At 56.8% G+C, this 19,195-nt stretch overlaps 3 protein-coding genes across 7 annotated transcripts; 1 reads left to right on the forward strand and 2 right to left on the reverse strand.

Annotated features, from left to right (window-relative positions):
* Positions 1-34: 34 nt before the first annotated feature.
* ZGPAT (zinc finger CCCH-type and G-patch domain containing) lies at positions 35-11,776 on the reverse strand. Of its 3 annotated transcripts, none has more exons than XM_065921620.1 (7): positions 11,758-11,776; positions 9,369-10,033; positions 2,110-2,243; positions 1,737-1,892; positions 1,070-1,189; positions 575-980; positions 35-448 (listed from the first exon to the last, which is right to left on the reverse strand). In XM_065921620.1, exons 2-7 carry the CDS (start codon positions 9,953-9,955, stop codon positions 310-312), a joined length of 1,542 nt encoding a protein of 513 aa, XP_065777692.1. In that variant the 5' UTR covers positions 9,956-10,033; positions 11,758-11,776; the 3' UTR covers positions 35-309. The 3 variants fall into 3 exon arrangements, with proteins under 3 accessions (XP_065777692.1, XP_065777690.1, XP_065777691.1); XM_065921618.1 differs by lacking the exon at positions 11,758-11,776 and adding an exon at positions 10,445-10,539; XM_065921619.1 differs by lacking the exon at positions 11,758-11,776 and adding an exon at positions 10,135-10,434.
* Positions 10,548-16,777, forward strand: ARFRP1 (ADP ribosylation factor related protein 1). 3 transcript variants are annotated; one of them, XM_065921626.1, is made up of 8 exons: positions 10,548-10,671; positions 11,148-11,241; positions 11,486-11,573; positions 11,775-11,857; positions 14,584-14,665; positions 14,874-14,944; positions 15,545-15,645; positions 15,714-16,777. In XM_065921626.1, exons 2-8 carry the CDS (start codon positions 11,149-11,151, stop codon positions 15,799-15,801), a joined length of 606 nt encoding a protein of 201 aa, XP_065777698.1. In that variant the 5' UTR covers positions 10,548-10,671; position 11,148; the 3' UTR covers positions 15,802-16,777. The 3 variants fall into 3 exon arrangements, 2 of the variants coding, with proteins under 2 accessions (XP_065777698.1, XP_065777697.1); XM_065921625.1 differs by having other exon boundaries at positions 10,563-10,671; positions 11,109-11,241; XR_010661467.1 differs by having other exon boundaries at positions 10,607-11,241; positions 14,879-14,944; positions 15,714-15,750.
* A 659-nt stretch (positions 16,778-17,436) lies between these two features.
* Positions 17,437-19,089, reverse strand: TNFRSF6B (TNF receptor superfamily member 6b). Its single transcript, XM_065921624.1, has 3 exons — positions 18,549-19,089; positions 18,263-18,466; positions 17,437-17,860 (listed from the first exon to the last, which is right to left on the reverse strand). The coding sequence occupies exons 1-3, from the start codon at positions 18,937-18,939 to the stop codon at positions 17,571-17,573; spliced, it is 885 nt and encodes a 294-aa protein (XP_065777696.1). The 5' UTR covers positions 18,940-19,089; the 3' UTR covers positions 17,437-17,570.
* Positions 19,090-19,195: the final 106 nt, after the last annotated feature.

The following is a 19,195-nucleotide window of genomic DNA, read 5'->3' on the forward strand; positions in this document are numbered from 1 at the left end:
TCCCTAAGGACCCCACAGCCAGTTGAGCCTCTGATGAAATCAGACAGTGCGACAAAGTCACTTTAATGTCTTTGCTCACGAGATGCCCTAGGACACTGGCAGGTGGACTCAGTGGGCAGGGAAGCATCAGGAAGGGGCCCCTGTAGCCCGTCTCTGTTCAGCAGTGTCCACATGCCTGAGGCCAGCAAGAAGGCCCTCTGAGGGGTGTAGCCACAGAGCAGGCTGGCCCTTCGGGTGGCATCCCCGCTGTCTGCCCAAGGGCAGCAGGAGCTGAGGCCCCTCAGTTCCGTCTGCAACACGTGCAGGGGTCTAGAACTCAGTCATCTTTTTGTGGGTGTCGGCCTTCCTCTGTTCCCGCTGTAGGCCCGCCTCCTGGGCCCGGAGCTGCCCCAGCTGCCGCTGGGCTCCTGCCAGCTTCTCCTGCAGCTGGGCCGTTGTCACACTGTGCCTGGGGAGGGACCCACATTCAGCACTGCTGTCCCCCTCCAGTCCCTCCTCAGACCTGGCCCACTGCCCCCGAACTCTCAGGGGAACCTGGGCAGGGGTGAGGCGCCTGGGGCAGGGCCACACGTACCGGCCAGCATTGCGGGCAAGGGCCTCCTGGATGCCACGGATGGCTCGCTGGGTCTGCTCAATCTTTTCCTCAGTCTGGAGGAGCCGCAGGCTCAGGGCCCGTTTGGTACTCCTGCTGGCATGGTACACCTCCTTGCCGCTCCTCCCAGGGGGCGCTGGCCCCACCTCCGGGGCCCCTGGAACCTCGCCTTTCAGCTTTTCATTTAGGAAGTCGAACACACTGCGAGGAGGTGGGCGGCCCCCAGCTCCACCCCCTCTGCTCCGGCACTTTGGGGGTTTGCTGACGCCAGCCTGGCCACCCTGGGTTCTCTTCTGCAGGATCTCTGCACACTGGTCCAGCGACTTCCCGCGTGGCAGCACCACAGCATGGACGGGCTCCACCCGGCCCTCTGCATGCCGGCCCAGACCTAGGGGAACACCAGGCTGGCATTGCCACTGGACCCCTGGGCCATGACGGGGAGTCTCTCCTGTCCCCATGCAGCACACGTGCACTCACCCTTGCCAAACTCGTAGCCCATCTTGGCGAGGAGCCTGGAGCCAATGCCGCGCGTGTGTACCTCCCAGCCGGCAAAAGCGGAGCTGCAGGTCCCGGGGTTGGCAGCACCAGGTTCCACCACTGCAGGCATCAGAGGGCAGTGGCTTAACCCAGATGGATGCAGGGCATCCTGGGCTCCAGCCAAGGCTAACTCAAGAGATCAGCTCTGCACAGCTCTGCATGGCCGCCCCTCTGCATCCCCAGCTCCCTGCCCAGGACGTGTGGCACGAGCAGAAGGCAGAGCCCGGCTGTCTCCAAGACCTGGTCACAGGATGGCTCCCTTCCACGCTCTCTGTTTCCTTGTGGAGAGCAGTCCTCCTTGCCATCAGTATGGACAATGTGGCTAACAGACCCCATGAGGGCACCCCCACCCCTGAGGGGAGGCCAGACACTGACAGTTAATCCTTCATCCAGCCAACAGGTCCCAGCACCTTGCAGGAAGCTGTCCCTTCCTGTGCGTCCCATTCCCTCCTGTGGTTTGCGTGGGACTATGGTTTCTGCGTTTGTGGGTCTCTGTACGTGCCCCAGATCCATCACACACCCTCGTCTCCCCGGGAGTGCGTCCTTGTACTGACCACAGTGTGGGCCCTGCCAGCCGGGAGCCTCTTGCGGGTGGCAGCAGCCATACCTCGAGCATAGCTGGAGTCATCTGCATCACTGCTGTCCGAGTCAGAGGACCCTGCAGGCTCTGTGCGCAGTGGGGGCAGGATGCTGTCCCCCTCCACCACGGCCTCTTTCAACAGCAGAGAGTCAAACTTGACCGTGTAGTAGCCGCTGTCTACATCTGGAGGGGCACAGAGGCAGCAGGGCAACACATGGAAGTAGCCGCTCTGGAAGGTGGGAGCAGGGTGGGGCCAAGACCAAGGGGCCTTGCTCTTCTCATGTGTGGGGTGGGACCCCAACACCCACCCAGAGGAGTAGTCATGCAGGACTAACACATGTAACACATAGAGAGGACTTCCTGGGAAGGGCCCATCAGGGAGGCCCTGGGGCAGCCTCACCAGTGATCTGTGCTGGGTACCACAGACCATCCTGCCGCTTGGCCAGACATGCAGAGCCGGCCTGCAGGGAGCTCAGGTCCGGGTCCTGGAAGGGGCGCAGCTCGTCCACTGAGACTACCTGCCCGTGCGAGAACCTGCAGAGAGGGCCGCATAGCTCAGACGGCCATCAGGGTCCCACAAGCCCGGAGACTCCAGTCTACCTGCCCGGACACCACCCGGTGGGGAGACGGATGCAGAGGGACACACGCGTCCACACGGACATCCACAGACTCGCACGTGACACACAATCATGTGCATCCGCACTGAACACAACGTATACAGACACATGCAACACCCCCCCACACACGTACACAGGCCCACACATATACACTGAACACAACATGTACACAAACACATGCAACACATCCACACACGCAGGCCCACACATATATGCTGAACACAACGTATACAGACACATGCAACACCCACACACACGTACACAGGCCCACACATATACACTGAACACAACATGTATACACATGCAACACCCACACATATACGTACACACACCCACACATATACACTCAACACGTATACACACACATACACACGCCTACACACAAATACACTGAACACATGTATACACATGAAACACACCCACACATGTACACACACCCAGATGTATACACTGAACATGTGTATAAATATGCACACACACTCATACCTATACATGCATACATATACACACAGGCAAACATATGCGTGCACTCATGCACACATGTATGTACACACAAAGAGGCACACAGATTCACACATGCACCATACACAGGCGCACACACACTTACTACACACAAGCACACAAACACGTGTATGCACATGTGTGTACACACGTACATGTATGGACACACATACTGTGCTTGTGCTCTCACTTTCAGATGGACCTGGGTTCCCTAAGGACTAAATGCTTCTGGTTACTCTCCAGCCTCCTGGGTTGTCACGCACACACAGGCACACATGGCTGGGAGACACACTTGTGACAACAGTTCCCCAGCACCTCTCCACTGGACACAACAGGTCATCAAGACAGGGGGTCTGCTTGCTTCACTTGCAGGACTAAGTCCTCCCCAACCAACTAGGAGGACCTGGTTGTAATGGTGCTGCCTTGTCTTCTAGGTGTCACTGAAGCAGTGAAACCAAAACGAAAACCAGGAGAGAGGAGGTGGGACAGGAAGTATGGGAACAGAGGGCTGCAACTTTGAACTTGGCCAAATAAAGACATGAAGGCACCAGACACACATCTCCTGCAGTGCCCCCATTTCAGGGAGGAAGCGTTCTAACCTACAAGAGCAAGCAAAGACAGGCCCCGGCTCCAACACACAGCCAGTCTCGCGTGGGGAGACTGTGGGGAGAAAGGAGGGGAGAGAAGGCATTTCAGTCACCTTCCTGGGTGGGGTTCTGAGCAGTTCCTTCTCACCCCTGCCCGTCCTCAGGCACCCAGGGTACTGCCAGTGACCAGTGGCACCAGCAGATGCAAGACCAGTCCACATGTCTTTTGGCGGGCACGGTGGTTGAAGAGTCCTGTTCAGCCAAGGAATGTGACCCAGACCCAGGGGGAATTTGGCCAAACTCCTTCTCAACACATCCAGACACCGCCAATAAACCTCCCTGCAAAAATCTTCAGTACTCTTAGAAGCTCTAAATTTTGGTGTCCTCCTTAAGCCAGCAAATGCTTCTATGAAATGACCCTAAAAAAGTATGGTGGACTTTGCATATGGTGGACTGTGCAAAGATTGAGCTAGAAGGGTATGAACCAAACATGGAAGACTCAGAAATAACCAAAGTTCCCAACCATGGGAGTAGTTAATGGCATGTGCATGAAATCAGTGTCAACTAAGAGCACAGGCAGACTGACCAATGGAATGAAGGGCACCCAGGAAAAGCCTCTCACGTGACAAAATCCACGCAGGACAGAGGAGGTGTTATTAAAGAGGCAGGAAAAGACAGACTACAGATTTCAAAAGGAAAAAATTTAAAATGTTTCCCAGACTCAAACCCCCAGAAACACCCCCACTTAATCATCTACCTCACAACATTTATGAGTAGTGCTTATGATTTATGAATAATTATAATTATTTGTGAATAATTATAATTATTTATTAATAACACCCTTTAGAATAATAAGTAAACACATGAATGAGAAAACAAGCATTTAGGATAAGCACACATCATAACTGTGGTTTATCCCAGGAATGCAAGGGTGGTTCAACAGGTGAAAGCCATTCAATGAAACACAGCACATCAACAGAACACCAGCATATCAACTGATATAGAAAAGACACCTAGAAAAAAACCAACGACTTCAACCTGTAAACAGCATCTACGGAAAACCCACAGTTCACATCACACTCAAGAAGGGGAGGAGGGGTACTTTCCCCTAAGATCAGGAACCAGACAGGAAGTGCTCCCGCCACTTGCCTTCAGTACAGTACTGGAAGTTTTAGGCGGGGCAGTTAAACAAGAAAAAGGAATAAAAGCCAGCCAAATTGGAAGAGAATAGGCAAAAGTATCTCTGTTCGTCAATGACGTAATTGTACATATGTGCTGTGCTCAGTCGTATCTGATTCTTTGCGCCCCCAAGGACTGTAGCCTGCCATGCTCCTCTGTCTATGGCATTTCCCAGGAAAGAATACTGGAGTGGGTTACCATTTCCTCCTCAAGGGGATCTTCCCAATGCAGAGATCGAGCTCGCATCTCCTATGGCTCCTGCATTGGCAGGTAGATTCTATACCACTGAGCCACCTGGGAAGCCCCAGGAAAGTGGATACCCACATGCAAATGAATAAAGTTGGATCCTCACATCATACCATTAGAGCATGTAATTTACAAGGGAAAAAAAAGCTTTAACAATATTTTATGTCAAAATCGAGTAAGTTATATGAAATATTCAAGGAAAGCAACGTGAACCAAGAATCATATACATGTTCATCAAAACTGCTGAACTGTGTCTTCATGAAAGACACAACCAGAGCCTAACAGACATGCTAGGTCTCTACAGATGTTATTCCTGTGAGCCCTTCCTAAAGAACCTACCAGAAAATGAGTCTCAGACAACTAACACTACTAAGAAGACCCTGACAGACAGGTAGATGGGAGCAGGAGATGTTAAGTTCCTTCCAGAACTAAGGCTGAGTGTGAAGGGAGACAATGGGCTGAGACAGCCATGAGAGCCAACTGTGCAGGTCTAGTGCAGTCAGATGGCAGGGAGAATGGGAGGTACACGTCAAAACACTTTAAACAGTTTTCAGTCATCATAACTGAAGAATGAATGTTGTTCTGAGAGTGTCCTGTGTATGCAGAATGGGATAAAACAAGTTAATTATGGGACATTGGTCCTTGAGGGCCAGAGTCCTGAGGGAGAGAAGGATATACAGATGCAATCCAGAAAAGATTAAGAAATCAGTATGAACTCATTAGGCACTCGTCCTTGAACATACAGATGCACTAACACAGACATTAGCGTGTGTCCACCTGCACTTCCTAGCTCTGTCTGCTGAAGAGACCTAGAATTGAGCCCCCTGCAATGAATTGCCTCCCAAGGCCTCCACTGTGAATCTTGAAACAGCATCTGCCACTAAAAGAAACCAGGGCTTCTCAGAGACTTGGCTGCTTTCAGGTCTGTGGCAGGAAGAGCACAGGCGAGGGTGGGGAATCCTGATTTCCGGGACCGTGTCAAGAGGGCGAGGAGCCAACATGAAAAGGCTGCACCTGGCAAGGGTGGGACAGCTTGAGTTTCAATAAAATTCAGTATTTCAGTGAATTGAAATTTATCAAATGCATCTAGGTCCATCAGTTCACAAGGATATTAAATATTTTTTAAAGTGAATTTATTACCTCAGGATGAAAGAGAACCAATTTGTTATCTTGGAAACTAAGCAAACAAAACAGAAACATCAGGCATTATCCTGCCTTTTCTATACAATCTGTCCCACTACCTAGCCAGCTTCTACAGGAGGAGAGGTGTCTCTGAAACAGCCCAGCTGGTAAATGAGCTGATGGAGCTGAAAGCTCCTTGTTGTAATCCACATCATACCAGCAGATCCAGGCACTGAGCATCACGTGCTGCGAGAAGCGGCAGAGAGCTGAGTCGTGCCCAGGTGGGGCCCCGAGAGTGAGCAGGTCCCAGGATCCAGCTGCCAGCCTTCGGTCACCGCAAGAATGTGCTGGGCTGCACCAGGGCGGTGGGTGATGGTCAGAGTCAGAGGGTCTGGCCCTTCAACAGTGAAACTGGGAGTTCAGGAAAGGCAGGGGTGGGGGTACATGGTCAGATTCAGACAGCAGCCTTGAGACGTGAGCAAGATTAAAGTGCAACATTTACACCTCAGCCGTATCTAAGTGATATGCCACAAGGAACACAAGGAGGCGATTATCATAAAGGCCGGGGTGGTGGTTCTTTTTGGAAGAGGGAGAAAGCTTTGTTTGGCCTGAGGCACAGAGGACCCCAGGGTAACTGGCAGCTTTGTAGTTTTCAGCTGAGTACTCGAGTGTTACAGTGATCCCTCGTGCTGTCTTTACTTACTGGATTTGACCTTTTTCACAACAAGATAAAAATTTTAAGTCCACTGTGTCCTTATTGCATGTCAGGTACTGTTTTTTTAACGCATATTAATGCATTCCACCCTCTCAACAACTGCGAAAGACAAGCTCCTCTCTATTTTATGGATAAGGATACTGAAACACGGCAATAAAGTTAGAACAGACATATGAAGAAATGTTCAATCTTGCTAATAATCGAGGAAATACAAGTTCAATCAAGACCACCTCTTCACTCCCAGTGGGTACGAATCCGCAAGTCAGAGAACGTGACCAACAGTGACTAGGGTGACTACGACAGAGCAGATCAGGGACTTAGAAGCAGACAGCGCACAAGGAAAGAAAAGGCGCCATCCACACTGGGGACATTCTCAACAGAGACAAAAGATGTGTACTAGGATTTTCACAGTGTGTTCTTTTTAGTAAATAAAAACGGGAAGCACCAGAAGACAGAATAAAATATGGCATATTAATGAGGAAAAATAATAGCAGTTAAAATGCACAAAACAGTCCTATAAATATCAATGTGAACGTCTCTCCCAGACATGCTCATTGAGAATAGCAAGTTGCAAAACAAAGCAGGCTGTACAACACAGTTTAATTAGAAAATAAAGCACAAGAATATTCTGTTCACAGACACACGTGCCTGTAAAGGATTCACACTCTATGCTCATCATAGTTGTGACAAGCCTCTCGGGAGAGGAGGATAGAAAGGCGGGTCCCAGGGCGCTTCAACAGTACTTTATCTTTACAATAAAATTTTAATTAAGTAAATTTTAAAAATCCAAAGTAAACGCAACAACACAACTGTGACACCTGGGTGGTGGTGGGGTTGGTGGGCTGCATGGGTCGGGCCTGAAGCTGACAGCAGCAGCAGCATTTCAGAGCCGGGCTGCCCCTCGGGGGTCCAGCAACCACAGCAGCTGCAGGGCCTACCTGGCGGGCTTGCTGCCAGGTGAGTGAATACGCGTGAAACCCCTGGAACAGAGCTGCCCAGAGGAAGAAGCACAAGGATACGTCAGTTCTCATCCCCACATGGGACGTGGCACAGGGATGGGGAGGAATCCTCCAGAGGGACCATGGCAGGAAGGATGAAGGGCTCCCTGCTCTGCTCCTTAACTGTCTGCTAGGGGACAAGGCATCACCCACGCTGTGAAAGCTCAAGGAAGCTTATGACTGATTCATGCACTTTCCTGTATGTACACTACATTTTTCACAAAACTCATGGGGAAAAAGGAAAAAAGGGGAACTACATCAAATTAAGACTCCGGGCCCAGCAAAAATCTATAAATAACATAACCAAACAACTGAAGATATTGAATAGTTACTCTGGACCATTACTTCATGGGAAATAGATGGGGAAACAGTGTCAGACTTTATTTTTGGGGGCTCCAAAATCACTGCAGATGGTGACTGCAGCCATGAAATTAAAAGACGCTTACTCCTTGGGAGGAAAGTTATGACCAACCTAGACAGCATATTAAAAAGCAGAGACATTACTTTGCCAACAAAGGTCCACCTAGTCAATGCTATGGTTTTTCCAGTGGTCATGTATGGATGTGAGAGTTGGACTATGAAGAAAGCTGAGCGCTGAAAAATTGATGCTTTTGAACTGTGGTGTTGGAGAAGACTCTTGAGAGTTCCTTGGAGTATAAGGAGATCCAACCAGTCGATCCTAAAAGAGATCAGTCCTGGGTGTTCATTGGAAGGACTGATTCTAAAGCTGAAACTCCAATACTTTGGCCACCTCATGGGAAGAGCTGACTCATTGGAAAAGACCCTGATGCTGGGAGGGATTGGGGGCAGGAGGAGAAGGGGACGACAGAGGATGAGATGGCTGGATGGCATCACCGACTCCATGGACATGAGTTTGAGTAAACTCCAGGAGTTGGTGATGGACAGGAAGGCCTGGCATGCTGCGATTCATGGGGTCGCCTAAAGAGTCGGACATGACTGAGTGGCTGAATTGAACTGAACTGACTGAAGAAGAAAATCATCTACTAGAAATCTCAGGAAATATTCCTTGGAAGGGAAAAAGAAGCAAGATTAAACTTAATGTGCGTAGGGAAAACGCAACATCATCACAACATTCGTGATTAAATACGAACAAGGTCTTGCTGTTAAGTTGGTGAGGTGTGACAGTGACACGGAGGTATTTTTAACATAACATCCTCGTCTCTTAGGTAAGTGGGCATCCTGAAGTACTTACAGGCAAAATGCCCGGTAAGTCCTACAACCTGCTTTAGAATACTCCAGGGGCAAGAATAAAGGATACAAGATTAGCAAAACATTGACCTACCACGACAGTGTGAGCAGTCTCTATGCTACTCTCCCTAGTTACCTGTGTGTTTGACAACTTCTCTAATAAAATATCTAAAATATAAGTACATTTTAGAAGTTTCACGGTGAAGCATATGACAGGTCACTGGTGTGGGGGGGGGGGAGGCTCCATTCTTTTCAACATAAGCCCTTCTTACTTCTGACATACCTGGGGAAAAGCCAAGAAGACCCCTTAACAAAGATACTGCTAGAAGAACCCCCTGCCCCTATAAAGTTCTCTTCTTCTCAGCGTTTTGCTCGGCCAACAAAAACAAAACTGCAAAGAACTGCAAAGGTTCTGTCCCCAAGTCCCCGCGCCCCCCCACCCCTCCCCCCACCATTGCCAGGGGCCTAGGGAACTCAGGCCTTACCTGCAGTTTTCCTGGAAGCGGCACTTCCCCTCCAGGAAGAACGGGCAGGGCTTCAGGGACTTGTGAGTGGGGTAGAGATAGAGCACGCGCACGCCCGGGGAGCCGTCGTCCGCCTCCTCGGTGCCCACGATCATGGCGTTGTGATACTCCAGGGTGCCCCAGGCACTGTAGTAAGGGGCGTTCACCTTTCTCCCACTCAGTGCTGCCCCGCCCTCCTCGTCCTCCCCCTCGTCCTCCTCCTGCCCAGGCTCCGTGGGTCCTGGCCCAGTCTCTCTCGAAGGAACAGTCTCCAGTTCTGCGCCGGGGGCTACTGGCACCTCCACCGTCTCCGCGATGGTATTCTGGAAAGCCAAAGGCTCAGCATTCTCCTGGGCTAGGTGCTCTCCATCCAGCGCCGCCAGCAGCTTGCTCTTCCTGACCGACACCAGGCTGGCCTCAGTGAGCTCGATCAGCTCCTTCAGGTCCCCCTGCAGCTGGCGCAGGTCGGCCAGCTCCGAGGGATCCAGGCCAGCGCCCAGGGCCAGCTCCACCTGCTGCAGCTGCGCGTCGTAGGTCCGGAGGGCGGTCTGCAGGCTCTCCTCGTCCATCCTGCCAGGAGGGGCCGATTTCCCGGGCCTACGGGGCTGGGTCTGTGGGTCCTCAGAGGAGAGGCGTGGGAGCCAGAGCTGCGGAGAAGAGAAGCCAGATGAGTCTGGGGCCGACGGCCCCCGCAACGCCGGCACTGAGCGCTGGCCGACCGCAACCCTCGGTGGACAGCCTGAACAACCGTGAACAGCAGTCTCTTCGTTTGGTCCTGGAGAGATTTCAAGCTCCGAGAGGAGGAGCCAAAGCTGGCCCTTGGCCGCTGGCCCCACGGCCTCGATTCCCTTCCCGAGAGCTGCCTTCAAGCTCTTCCGGGGTCTATGCGTCCAAGTCTAGTGTCCCCGGCCGGGCCCACCCCTGCGGCCTCGCGCCGCCCGTCTCCGCTCGGCCAGCAACCTCGGGCCAAGGCCCCGTCGCCCAGACCCCCTCGCCCCGGCCAGGCCCTCCTCCGCGCGGTCTCCCGGCCACCGCCACAGACGGCCAGGCGGCCTCACCGGCCAAAGCCGTCCGGTGTCCCGCTTCCGCCCTTGCAGCCCACAGGCGCTTCCGCCCGAGCGCCGCCGCCGGCGGAAGTATTTGGCGCGGGGGCTGCCGGGACGGCTCCGCCCCTCCCCGGCCGACCTGCGCGCGTCCCGTCAGGCGCCGCGCGGGGTTAGCGCGGGGTCGGTGGGTCAGGCGCGAGGCGGTTCCCCGGCTTGGCGGCCCGGCCGGGCGGTCGCAGGTACATCGAGGCGGGTGGGCGGAGCTGGGCTCAGGCTCGGCGACGGATCCGCAGTCTGTCCGCGCTGCCCGCCCGCCTCACGGCTGCCCGGGGCAGTCACCAGCCCTCAGACGCCCCGCCCCTTGAGAGGCGCTCGTGGAGGGCCGGGAGCGAAGCGGTCGTTGGTTAGGGAGACCTGAGGGGAGCAAAGCCTGAAGGAAGCCCGTGCAGGGGAGCGGCGAGAAGCGAGGCGAGACGGGCTGCCCTCTGCCTGAAAGCAGAGAGCCCTGCCCGGGCCGGAGTGGAAGTGTGGGCACCAGGAGCGCCGGGCCGATTCTGTAGCAGTTGCGGAGGCGAAGGCGGGCGGAGAGGAGGGGAGGGGAGGCGGAGTCAGGAGGGCCCTGGGCTCCAGCTGTGAGCGACCGTGCGGGCAGCGGGACCCTCTGTCCGCGGTGCAGGCCGGCTCGTTCGTGACCAATCTCGGGTGCCCACGGCAGGATGTACACGCTGCTGTCGGGCCTATACAAGTACATGTTCCAGAAGGACGAGTACTGCGTCCTGATCCTGGGTCTGGACAACGCCGGGAAGACGGTGAGTGCGGCTCCGTGTCAGCGCCACCCCCCACTCCCACAGTCCTTTCGATGTTTTTTTTAGCTGCGTGTTCTCCACCTAGACAGACTCTGAACCCAACTTAAGGTCATAGGGTAGTTACCACCAGCCGCTTTAAAAGGCAAGCGTTGTTCTCTTTTGCCTTATTATAAAGAAATAAGCCCCAGGAGGAGTGTTTGAAAACTATTGCAATTCTTGTCTTACGCCTTTTTCTCTCGGCCCTTAGACCTTCTTGGAGCAGTCAAAGACCCGATTCAACAAGAACTACAAGGGGATGAGTCTGTCCAAAATCACTACCACCGTGGGCCTAAACAGTAAGGGTCCTTTGGGGGGTGTGGGTTGGAGGCAGAACCCTGAGGATGCTGCAGTGTGCAAAGGCCGTGGGTGAGGCCTCTGCTCCGGCTGTCGTTGATTCCAGCATTGTGGAGCGCAGGTTCAGCCTGCTTCTCCCAGGAGAGCTGGGAGCTGGTGGGTCAGGGACCAAAACCGCAGCCTCACCTGTCTCTTCTCCGCAGTCGGCACTGTGGACGTGGGAAAGGCCCGCCTGATGTTCTGGGACTTGGGGGGGCAGGAGGAGCTGCAGTCTCTGTGGGACAAGGTAAGATGGGTGGGTGCCACGTCGGCTCCCTGGCACCATCTCTATCCGGGTGGTACCTTGTTCTCTTCCTTCGTTTTCTCAGAAGGCCTAGGATTCCTCTTCTTTCCTTACTCTTGGCAGCTTCCGTGACCCACTTGGTTCCTGAGGCTCACCCCTATCTCAGTTCCCTAGTCACACACCCAAGAGCAGGGACACACTGGTTCCTTTAGGTTTAGAAATTTTGTTGCTTATCAGCACAAGATGAGACAAAGGATGCCTGAGGAGCAGGGAAGACACAATGCCTGTTTGGCTCTCAGCTTCAGCCCCTGGGCCCAAATCTCCCCCATGGGGTCCCTCCTACTGAGGGGAGGATGTCCTCCAAGGCTTACAGCAGCTGTCTCTTCTTTCGACCTGGGTTTGAAGCATTTCTTAGACCTCAGAATCAGAATCAGCCTTTCACTCAGCCTCTGCCAGGCACAGGGTCCAGCAGAGAGCAGCGTGGGACAAGCCTCTTCCCCTCCCCCGCCCGGTGGACTGCTGGGGGCACAGACAGGCTCACCCAGCTCTAGGGATACTGACGACCCCGGCACTTTCTGATGTCTAATGCCCTAGTCTTGGTTTCTGGCTTGACCCCATCAGGAGGTCCTTGGTCACTTTCCCCTCCTTCTCCCCAAAGTGTCCCCCCTGTCCTGACCTCCAGCCAAGAGGACCCTTTCCATTCCATGACCAGAAGGTCATTGACAGGCCCTCTGTGACCATTTAAGTTGGCGAAGTCAGGGGGTGTTTGTTCGAATCTCAGATCCACACGGGGACCTGACATTCTTTATAGGCCAGGGTCTTGGAGTAGCAGGGGCAGGGTGTGTCAGAATTTAGCAGCTGGCAAGTGTTGTGGGGGATGAAGGCCTAGCCAGGGGCAGCGTCATCTTGGGCGCTGCCCCATGTCAGGCCAAGCTGGCTGGGACCCTGTCCCCTTGGCAGGTCACCATGGTGGACAGCTACGACATGCTCAGGTAGCTCTGGTGGGTCAGAGTGGGTCCTCCAGGAGCTAACAAGGGTCCCTGTGTTGGGCGCATTGCCCACCATGGCAGCCAGGACATGGGCAGTGAAGTTTCTCTGCTGCCCTTGTGCCTCTGGCTGGGGACTGGCTCTTTCTGAGGGGAAGCCAGCTCCGTGGTTGGTGGTGGCCCCCAGCTTCCACTTCTGCTCATGCCATGGTCTTGCCACTGCCTCCTCAAGAGGACTGAGCCTCCCATCTCGGCAGGATGGGCCCTCGGTTTCTCACATGCTCCCCGACTCTTGAGATGGAGTGGGTGCCCTGCCTCCTGCTGATGGCATCAAGGGCCCCTGCCAGGCCGGGGCTTTGCTGGCCTCTGGTGACTGGGCTGCACAGGGGTGACCATGACCCAACCATGTGAGTCACCAGGGGGGTGTAAAGTGGGCCTCCTGCTCTCCCCTTGTTCTGAGACCATGTCCTGGGGCCTGTCCCTGCCCCCTTGCAGTCCGACACCATCTGGTGGACCTTCACTCCCACCTCCACTGCCTCACCTGCACCCAGCAGCTCTGCTCGTGGCATGAGCTAGTACCTATAGGTCTCTGCACGTGCCGGCTTCCGGCCATGTCTGTGGACCCAGTGGACCCTCTGGCACCATGCCACAGGGAGGACTTGTGGCCTCTGTCTCTCCAGGTTGCACCTGAGAGTCTCAGGATCTGGGCCTGGTGGGCACCGTGGGTTCACGGCTGCCATGGCTTCCTGGTCACCCCTCACTGGTGGACCCAGCCCCCATCTGCCGGGGCCAGGTCACACACCAGTTGAAGTTCTCCGCCACCACAGGGCCCTGGGGCCCACAGTAGTGATTCCCTCACTGACTCGCTGCAAACCCCACAGTGCCCCTGTCTGCCTAGGAGGCCTGCACTGTTAGGCTGCAGCTCCTGGATCCCGTATCAGCCAAGCAGGCCAGCCAGAGAGGCCCCAGGTTTGGGGTTCATGGTTGGGCTGTGGACCAGAAGGCCACCCATGTTGGGGGATGTGCGGGTGTTCCCAGTTCCTGAGCTCTTGCCGGGCAGGAGCTGGGGTGGAGACAAGGGGCAAGGATGCAGTCACCTGCTCCTGCGATGTGGGCGTTTCTGTCCTCTTAACATCAGGACAGAAGGTGGACGCACCAGGCCTTGCTTCATGTGTCTGTTTTCCCAGGCGTGCTGCTGTTGACTTCCCATAGCTCTCCCTGTACCCTGGGCTCTGGTGTGTGTGTGTCCGTCCGTCCGGGGGGTGGAGGTCTCTTGTGTGGTTCTGCTGCAGGAACCCAGGACCGGCTGACCTGCTGGTGCCAGCCTACAGAGCTCTGAACTCCCCAGCATGGCTCTGTCATTGGCCCTGTTGTCCCACGCGGGGGCCAGAGCTGCCCTGAACATGTTGGAGGCCTTCCGTGGCCCCCTATTGGTATACCTACTGCCTTGCTGTCTGCAGTGGGTCCCCTTACCCAAGTGTACCCAGAGCCCCATCCTTTCTCCTCTGTCTACTCTCAGGCCAGGGGGTGTGGGTGGGTCTCAGCAGTGGATCCTGAAGTGGGGTTCAGAGCACAGCACCTGGGAAGTGGGTGAGGAAGGTGGCCACCCTGTCCCAGCAGGTCTGGGGTGTATCTGCACTCTGCCCCACCTCCAGGAAGCACCCTAGCAGGGTCTCCCAGCTGGGGGCTGCCCAGAGATGGCTGGGTGCCCGAGGCTCAGCACCTGGTTTTGCTCCTGCCCAGTACTATGCAGAGTGTCATGGCGTCATCTATGTCATCGACTCCACGGACGAGGAGCGGCTGTCTGAGTCCAAACAGGCGTTTGGTGGGTACAGCCAGCCAGGCTGGGGATGCGGGGAGTGGGAGGGTTCCGTCTGCACAGCCCCCATTCCAGAGCTGGGCTGGGGGGAGGTTGGGCCACTCCAGGACAGGAGGGTGCCAGCCAAGTATGTCCATGTGGGGTCGGCAGGGATGTGGGGACCTGTGTGGAGGGGGATGAAGGGCGCTCACTGCTGCCTCTCTGTCCGCCCCAGAGAAGATGGTCATAAGCGAGGCGCTGGACGGTGTCCCTATCCTGGTGCTGGCCAATAAGCAGGATGTTGAGGTGAGCCCCCAGGCCAAATGGGCTCCTGCTCCCCCCAGATGGGGTACCTCTCCCAGGGGAGGGCTGCTGCCTTCCTCAGTTACCCTGAATGTGGCTGCCACAGGTGAACAGAGTACCCCCACCCCCTGGGTTTTTCTGCTGTGCTGGCACCTCTGCACCAGAGGCAGCAGTGCCCTATTCCTCTGTAGCCAGGGAACTCCTGCTGGGCAGACCCAGGTGAAGTTCTGGAAAGAAGGGCAGAAGCACCTCAGGGTGGGAGTCTGCTAACACCAACCTGTCTGCTGCCCTTGAGCACAGTAGCTGTGCTGGCCCCACTCCATGAACCACTGGTGAGAGGTGGCTTTGTGGCAGCCGTCCATGTGGAGGAGGCCCTGAACAGGCAGGTGGCGTGTTCCTGTAGCATCTGGGTTGTGCTGCCAGGGTGTCTCCCCCTGGGGCTGCTCACCAGGCAGGTATCCTAGACAGTAGCCAGAAGACACCTCCTGAAAGGTGCCATGCAGCTTCCCACCTGCCCTCTACCCCCACAGCTCTGGGAACTGCTCCAGGGGTAGAGGGTGAATAGGGTGGCAGGCCTGCCCCTCATGGCCTCACCTCCCCCAGACTTGCCTCTCCATCCCTGACATCAAGACTGCGTTCAGCGATTGTGCCTCCAAGATCGGCAGGCGGGATTGCCTGACCCAGGCCTGCTCGGCCCTCACGGGGTGAGTGAGGTTCACCCTGGGCATCGGGGGCCACGGCCAGCCCTGCCTCATGTCCGTTGTCTCCACAGCAAGGGGGTGCGCGAGGGCATTGAGTGGATGGTGAAGTGCGTCGTGCGGAATGTTCACCGGCCGCCGCGGCAAAGGGACATCACGTAGGCACACCTGCCTGTGCGCCCACCGCTTGTCCTGAAGAGCTCCTGCCCGCTCCACACCACCAATCCTGGGGGCTGGGTTGGCTTTGCCTTTTGGTTCTCCCATTTGCTTTGTTTCTTCTCTAAGACAAATTTTTCTGTGTCCAGAAAAGCGTAGGCATCCGGAAGCTTCTGCAAGGGGTGCTGGGGCTTCTGTAAGGCTGGCTGATGCCAGCCAGCCACCAGCAGTACTTATGGCCATAGCAGGCCAAGACCTGCCCAAGGCCCAGGTTGGGGCCCCCGCGGACCACCTCTCCTTTTGGAGCTGCTGCCACAGCAGGCGTGCCGGTTTGGCCCTGCATGGGACCTTGGTGGGGAGCTGCTTGGGAAATAGGTTTTTTCAGAGCTGTGGGGCCTTCCATAGTCCTTAAGGCTGCTCTGTGCCTCATGCCTATGGAGGCAGCTATGACTATCCTTGGCCTCTGCCCTCTGATCTTGGAGTCAGGTAGAGGGGTTGGTGTCACCTGAGGGAGACCTAGGCTTGCAGTCCCTGTCCTGATGCAGCTTCAGGAGGATGCCTGGGAGGCTTTGAGCCCCACCCACTGGCCCAGCCACCTTGTTTTGATCTCCAGTGAAAATGGGAAAGCTAGGTGGTTGTGCTGGTAGTGGGCATCTGCTCCCCACCCCCCAGCCTGCCTGCCACCCACCCACCCACCCAAAATAACCTAGATACGAATTCCGGGTGTGAGGAAGGCCAGCAGGGTCCCAAGGAGCCCAGGTTAGTAGTGTGCTGGGCCTGTGCTCCCAGCTGGGTGGTGAGGGCGGGGGTTGCTCTCAGGTCTGGGCCTTTTCCAGTCCTGTGTCTGGGAGCAGAGGCCCTCCAGGCAAGGCTGGTCCTCAGGACCCTCCCACATGGCCCTTTGTGGAAGTTGGTGACACCCTCTGAAGCCTAGCCATGGGCAAAATAAAGAGTTGGAGTGGCTCCCATCCATCATTCTTCAGAGGCCCGGTGGCTTTAACTGCAGGTCAGGTTCCCCAGGCAGCTGGGGAGGAGATGCTGGGAAAAGGATGAGTCAGGGCTGGGGGTGGGCACCAGTTGCAGGTGAGGTGACTCATTGAGGGGATGCTTTGACCCTGCCTCTCTCCCTGGGGCCCTTCCTGGAGGTCAGGCAGGAGCCTCCAGGGCTGGTAGGGGCTGCTGGGACTGGGAGTCCTAGGTTGATGAGTCAAGGCCTCATCTGAACCTGCCCCAGAAGGGAAAAGCGTCGTTTCCCAGAAAGCGAGTGGGACACACTGTCCTACCCGGAGGTCTTGGCTAGTCCCTTGCTGGGAAATCCCCTGCTGCTTTGAGGAGGGTGGAGCCTCAAAGAGGGGCAGCTTGAAGGTGACACTTCCTGGCACCTCAGGACACATAGACTGGCGCTGACTCCTCTGACTTGGCCTTTTCCACAGTGGAGCCCTTGAACTCTTACTCGCCCTCCCTCCCTCCACACCTCCTTAATCACTCAGCGAAACTTTGAGAGGGGGGTGTCACCCGCTGTCCTCTCCCGCGACCCTACCACCTGAGCGGGTCAGTCCCAGTGGGAGGGAAGGCAGTGAACAGGGCACTGCTGCTAGGCAGCGCGCCCAGGTGTGCCCCTCCCCGGGGTGCAGAGCACTTACTGGCAGACTGGACACTCGTTTACCAATCGGCTTTATGAAAAATAACCTTACGCTGCAGGGGTCGGTTCCGAAGCCGCCTTCGGTGCAGCACGAGGAGCTCGGATTGCAGTGAACAAATACTAGGAAGGGTGCTCACCGTGCCCGAAGGAAGTGTTCGCGGATGCTGCGCTCCAGCCCAGGCAGTCTGGCCACGCGCAGCGCCCGCAGCAGCCGTACCCCCAGCGTCCCAGGCCGCGATTCGCGGAGCTCCATGAGCTGCTGCCACAGCCTCCGTTGCAGCGCCGCGCGGCCCTCCCTCAGCGGCGGCGGAAGGCTCCGCGTCCCGGGATCCGCGAGAGCCTGCTGTAGCCGCTGCAGTCTCTTGAGGGAGATGTCCTGGAAAGCCACGAAGTCGACCACGGCGCGCTCACACTCCTCGGTCCCTGCGGGAAGGTGGAACGAGGAGGTACTTAGGTGCCAGCGCCCCGGGAGGACAGGACCGTGGAGGGGTCTCCGCATTCTCATGAATGGCGAGGCGAGAGCCGTGCCGGAGGGTCCGGGGCGACCGCAGGAAACGTGTCGGACAAGGAGTATGGCTTGTGGGCTGACAGCTGAGAGTGGGATGCGACGCGAAGGGGCCCCGCCATGATTCGCTGCCGTGCCCTCCCGCGAACCGTTTAAACCCTCGAAGCCCGTTTCCCAATGCCGGCGGGAAATGGCATCACCCGCCAGTGCTGAAATCCTCAGCCAGATAGTCTCCTGGCCCGCCCACACCGCGCTTCCGGAAGCCCTTCCCAGGAACCAGTTAATAAGCCCTGAGCACCCCCATCCCGCCCCCTGCTCACCCGGCGCCCCCGGCTCCAGCGGGCCGAGCAGGAAGCTCGTGCAGTTGGTGCACAGGGCGTCGTGGAACGGGGAGCCAGGCACATTGACGGCCAGGCCCAGGGCCGTGCAGTTGCGGTGCGGCTGACACCGCTCCGAGCTCGAGCTGCTGGCGGAGAAGGTGCCCGGGGGGCACGGTTGGCACTGCGTGTTCTGGCTGGGGGTGCCTAAGGATAAGACGGGGAGGCCGCGGTCAGGAGAGCCGAGTGGTCCCTGTTCGGCGGAGGGTCCGCCCAGCCCCTCACCCACCGGGAGCGGCCACGCCGGCGCCGGGCGGGCAGGGCGCGTGCTCCAGGCAGAAGCCGGCGTGCTCGAAGAAACCGGACCGACAGCGGCAGGCGCGGTTGTGGGTGGCCCCGCACGGCTGCGCCTCCTCCTCGCGCTCCCCGCAGATAACGTTGCAGTAGCGGCAGCGCTCCAGGTAGTTCCAAAATTGCGTGTAGTGGCGCGGCGGGCACGCGCCGCACGTTGTGGGGCTGTCCCGGCCGCAAGGCCGCTGCACAAAGGTGCCTGGGGGGCACTGGTCACACACCAGCCACTCCCCCGTCTCTGCGTCCCGCCACGGGTAGGTGGGGGCGTCTGCTACCGCCCCGCGCGCCACGAGCGCCAGCAGCAGGGCGGTCATCGGCGGAGCTCTCATGGTCTCGGTGGAGCTGCGGCGGCCTCTGGCCGCGTCCTATAAGGGTCGGTCTGGCCCCGCCCCGCGGAGCCCCGCCCGCCGAGGAGGAGGGGTCGGCGACCTAGGGACCTAGGCTTTGATTCCTCCCTCCAGAGCCAGTGCCAAGGTGGTCCTGTGGCGGCCCCCAGCACAAACGGCAAAGGGCAGGGCATGATGCCGTTACCAGGCCTGGCAACTGCAGGGTGGAAGGGGCAGCGGTTTCCCCTTTGGACAAAGC

This window comes from Muntiacus reevesi, chromosome 2, assembly GCF_963930625.1.
Source record: "Muntiacus reevesi chromosome 2, mMunRee1.1, whole genome shotgun sequence".
Taxonomy (NCBI): domain Eukaryota; kingdom Metazoa; phylum Chordata; class Mammalia; order Artiodactyla; family Cervidae; genus Muntiacus; species Muntiacus reevesi.

Excerpts from the sequence above, each read along its gene's own strand:
- ARFRP1 (XM_065921626.1), top strand. The coding sequence starts at position 11,149 with ATGTACACGCTGCTGTCGGGCCTATACAAGTACATGTTCCAGAAGGAC. Across the intron at positions 11,242-11,485 it reads TGGACAACGCCGGGAAGACG|ACCTTCTTGGAGCAGTCAAA; the intron begins GTGAGTGCGGCT and ends CTCGGCCCTTAG. Across the intron at positions 14,666-14,873 it reads TGAGTCCAAACAGGCGTTTG|AGAAGATGGTCATAAGCGAG; the intron begins GTGGGTACAGCC and ends TGTCCGCCCCAG.
- TNFRSF6B (XM_065921624.1), bottom strand. The coding sequence starts at position 18,939 with ATGAGAGCTCCGCCGATGACCGCCCTGCTGCTGGCGCTCGTGGCGCGC. Across the intron at positions 18,467-18,548 it reads CGCCGGCGTGGCCGCTCCCG|GCACCCCCAGCCAGAACACG; the intron begins GTGGGTGAGGGG and ends TCTTATCCTTAG. Across the intron at positions 17,861-18,262 it reads GCTGGAGCCGGGGGCGCCGG|GGACCGAGGAGTGTGAGCGC; the intron begins GTGAGCAGGGGG and ends ACCTTCCCGCAG.
- ZGPAT (XM_065921620.1), bottom strand. The coding sequence starts at position 9,955 with ATGGACGAGGAGAGCCTGCAGACCGCCCTCCGGACCTACGACGCGCAG. Across the intron at positions 1,190-1,736 it reads TGACTCCAGCTATGCTCGAG|TGGTGGAACCTGGTGCTGCC; the intron begins GTATGGCTGCTG and ends TGATGCCTGCAG. Across the intron at positions 449-574 it reads CTTGCCCGCAATGCTGGCCG|GCACAGTGTGACAACGGCCC; the intron begins GTACGTGTGGCC and ends GTCCCTCCCCAG.